Source organism: Tarenaya hassleriana, unplaced genomic scaffold, assembly GCF_000463585.1.
Source record: "Tarenaya hassleriana unplaced genomic scaffold, ASM46358v1 Cleome12, whole genome shotgun sequence".
NCBI lineage: Eukaryota > Viridiplantae > Streptophyta > Magnoliopsida > Brassicales > Cleomaceae > Tarenaya > Tarenaya hassleriana.
The window spans coordinates 3,567,614-3,570,661 of record NW_010962392.1 but is presented as its reverse complement, the minus strand read 5'-3'; the positions used below and the strand labels follow the sequence as shown (position 1 = coordinate 3,570,661).

The 3,048-nt window shown below is 37.8% G+C and overlaps 1 protein-coding gene across 2 annotated transcripts in view; it reads right to left on the bottom strand.

Annotated features, from left to right (window-relative positions):
* Positions 1-1,319: 1,319 nt before the first annotated feature.
* The window catches only part of LOC104806906 (probable transcription factor PosF21), a 3,095-nt gene continuing 1,366 nt past the window's right edge, over positions 1,320-3,048 (bottom strand). The window contains exons 2-5 of one of the 2 annotated variants that reach the window (XM_010532016.2): positions 2,515-3,041; positions 2,302-2,434; positions 2,118-2,202; positions 1,320-1,660 (exon numbers count right to left, since the gene is read on the bottom strand). In XM_010532016.2, the coding sequence (XP_010530318.1) occupies positions 1,428-1,660; positions 2,118-2,202; positions 2,302-2,434; positions 2,515-3,041 (978 nt within the window). In that variant the 3' untranslated portion in view covers positions 1,320-1,427. Of the gene's footprint in view, positions 1,661-2,117; positions 2,203-2,301; positions 2,435-2,514 lie in introns of both variants that reach the window. The other variant, XM_010532015.2, reaches the window with a different exon arrangement.

The following is a 3,048-nucleotide window of genomic DNA, read 5'->3' as shown; positions in this document are numbered from 1 at the left end:
TTGTTTTGGGAAGAAAATACAAAAGAAATTAAAACGGTCCAAGCTGTGAATTTGTTGTCTTTTGGATAATGCGCCTAATGTGTCCATTTCCCCAATCAATAAAAGGGAGCAAGGGTCACTTGGATTTTCCAAATATATTTTCCTATTTTTATTATATTTGAAATAGATTTCATGAAATTAAAGCTTTATATTATTTTTTTCTAGTATTAATGCTCTGGTGGGTTTCTGGATTCATCAAGTCAAAACCCTCCGGCAACATACATTGTGGAATTTAGAGAAGAAGTGTACCGATTTGGATTCGTGGGCAGACATTTTCTGCATTTAGTTCTTCCTTTATTAAATAAATAATGGGCATTTATTGTTCGGACATTCTGTCGTATGTTTTATTTTTTTCCCAATGGCAAAAAAAAAAAAGTTATTTTATTTGCTTTGGAAGAAAAAAAAACTATCCACAAAGGAATTACTAGAGCACTTAATTAATCAAATACAATAATAGTTGTTTGTAGCTAAGGATTTCGACTGATTTAGTCCGTTTCGGCTGATTTATATAGTCTGTATGGTTTATCGGTTATTTTGCACAGTCCAAGATTTTACTGTTCGAGATGTCGTTCAACCCATATCGACCGATGTACGAAACTGTAGGATGGTTTTCCCAATATTACCAGAAAAAAATATGAAGAGATTTTGTTTAATCCAAAATTCAAACAAAGTAAAAAAAAAAAAAAGGCTGCGAATCACCAAGAAACCACGGTTTATTGGAGACAGAAACCTTGGATTGGATGAAATTATGAACAAAGACTAGATAAGGTCATACGTATTCAACGAATACAAATAAAAAATATCGTTAATATCAAATGGTTTCACTCAACTCGATCTATTGATAATTATTTTTTTTAATTTGGATCATTTTATTTATAAGAGTTATTTAATCTATTAAGATTATGGGTGAAATGAATAAACTTATTACACATCTCATTAAATGGATTAATCCGATTCTCAGCCCTTGTATACATTGTGGCCCGTCTTATAAAGGATGCAAGTGGGGCCTCCGACCCCCCTTTTTTTTCAAGATTTGTAATCTTTTCGTTTTTTTAAAAAGTTTAATTATAAAAATTTGAAACTATCAACCTTTTGTAACGTTATCACAAAAACTAATAATAATTATAACATTGACTTAACATTTTGAGGGATATTAAAATATGAATAAAAAAACGAATATTAAATCAAATAAATTAATATTATTCTCAGGTTATCTTCTGACAAATAATTTTAAAGACAGAACAGATTATTATAACTAGGAAGCTAATCCCCAAAGAGCATAAGAGTCAGTAGCATCTTCTGCAACAGGCCAAAGGATCCATGAAACATATATATGTTCCAATCTTTACCGGTCCGGGGAAAAAAAACAAGAAACAATCTTGCGGGATCTAAGGACGGTTACTTCTCTGATCCGACATGGCGGAATCCGCGTTTCCCCGTTCGATCTGCAGATTCTGCTGCTGGAGTTGATCATAGATGTTGTTCCGAGCCTGAGTCGGGAAAATTCCAGAGTTTATCGAGAGCTGTTGAGCCATGCGGTTCGAGAGATGGTTCTCCCCACTGATCTCCGCAGTCGCTATCTTCAGCCTATGAATTTCCGCCGCCAATGCCTCGTTCAACGCTGCAACGATCCATTTACCCGTAACGAGGTCAAGAATGGAAACATATCTACGTTCTTGATTAAACTATTTACTGCGTTAGCCGACGTAAATCCGGGAATTTCTGCTAAATAAGGAGGTTAACTATATAAACTCGTCTAAACCGGTTTTCCTCGATGTACTATCAACGATGTAACCATGCATGCGGTATCATATGTTTTATAGCTCCAAACCCGAGGGGATGGAAGGTCATGTGATGTAAATATCGGTTGATACGAAAGATTGTAAAAAACTCGTAGTGTTTACGGGTTCAAACCAGATATGGACATCGAGATTCTTGAAAGATTCTGCACAAAGGGGTCATTTAGCAAGAATGGAAGCAACATCATTTTGCAACATATCATTTGTAAATGTTGCATACACGGATTTGATAATCGGAAAGATTAATTAAAAAAAAAACGCGCGAGAGGAAGCAAATACCGTCTTTGAGCTGTGCTTTTTGTTCCATGGCCTGAAGACGGAACTTGAGCTCGTTGTTCTGATTTGTAAGTCCAGCTGAATCTCTCTGAAACCCGGGCAAGGAAAAACCGTCTTCATATGATTATTTCAAACATGAAAGCAAGAATCCGAAGGAAAAAAAATGAATATCATTAGCGTTTTTGACCTGCAGTATTGTAAGTTGAGCAGACAAGGTGGTTGCTTCTGTCTGTAGAGTTTGAACTTTATGTTCCAATTCAACGATGTAACGCAGCTTGCGCTCCTTTGAACGAGCAGCAGATTGACGATTAGCCAGAATCCTGAGACCAAACAATGACCATTTTCAATAATAACTTTACATGTTCTTCAGTTATACAGAAAAGAATTAATAGCAATTAACCTTTTGGCTCGTTTCGGGTCTGATGATGCAATTTCAGTTAGCTTCTCATCATCCATGATCCTCTTGAGTTCCGCTTCACTGAATTCTCCCCTTGGAAACTCAAAATTCAAATTCTTCAACCTCCAATCACCGGATTCACTCGGTAACTGCTGATTTCCCAACTGGGGAGAAGCCTTTAGTGTTTCCTCGTCAAAGATAAAACCTCCCATGTAACTATCCATCGAAACACTTCTCTGGTGCCGTCCACTCGGGACAATATCTCCACTGGCCGTCCTCTTGATCCCTTCCCTCCTTTGTGATGCAGCACTTGAACTCGATGGCCCGAAAGCGTTCCCATTTACGCAACTTTCGACTTCGTTATCACTGCCATCGCCTCCGTTTGTCTTAGAACCACTGGCTCTGCTGCCTAAATCCTTCTCTTCGGTGGCTCCTGAGCTTAGAGGGGCAATAATATCAAGGTTCATGTAAGCACTGACCAAGTCGTCGGCTAACTCTCCCTCCAATTTCCTCTCGCCCGTCCCCTCAGCGACGCTC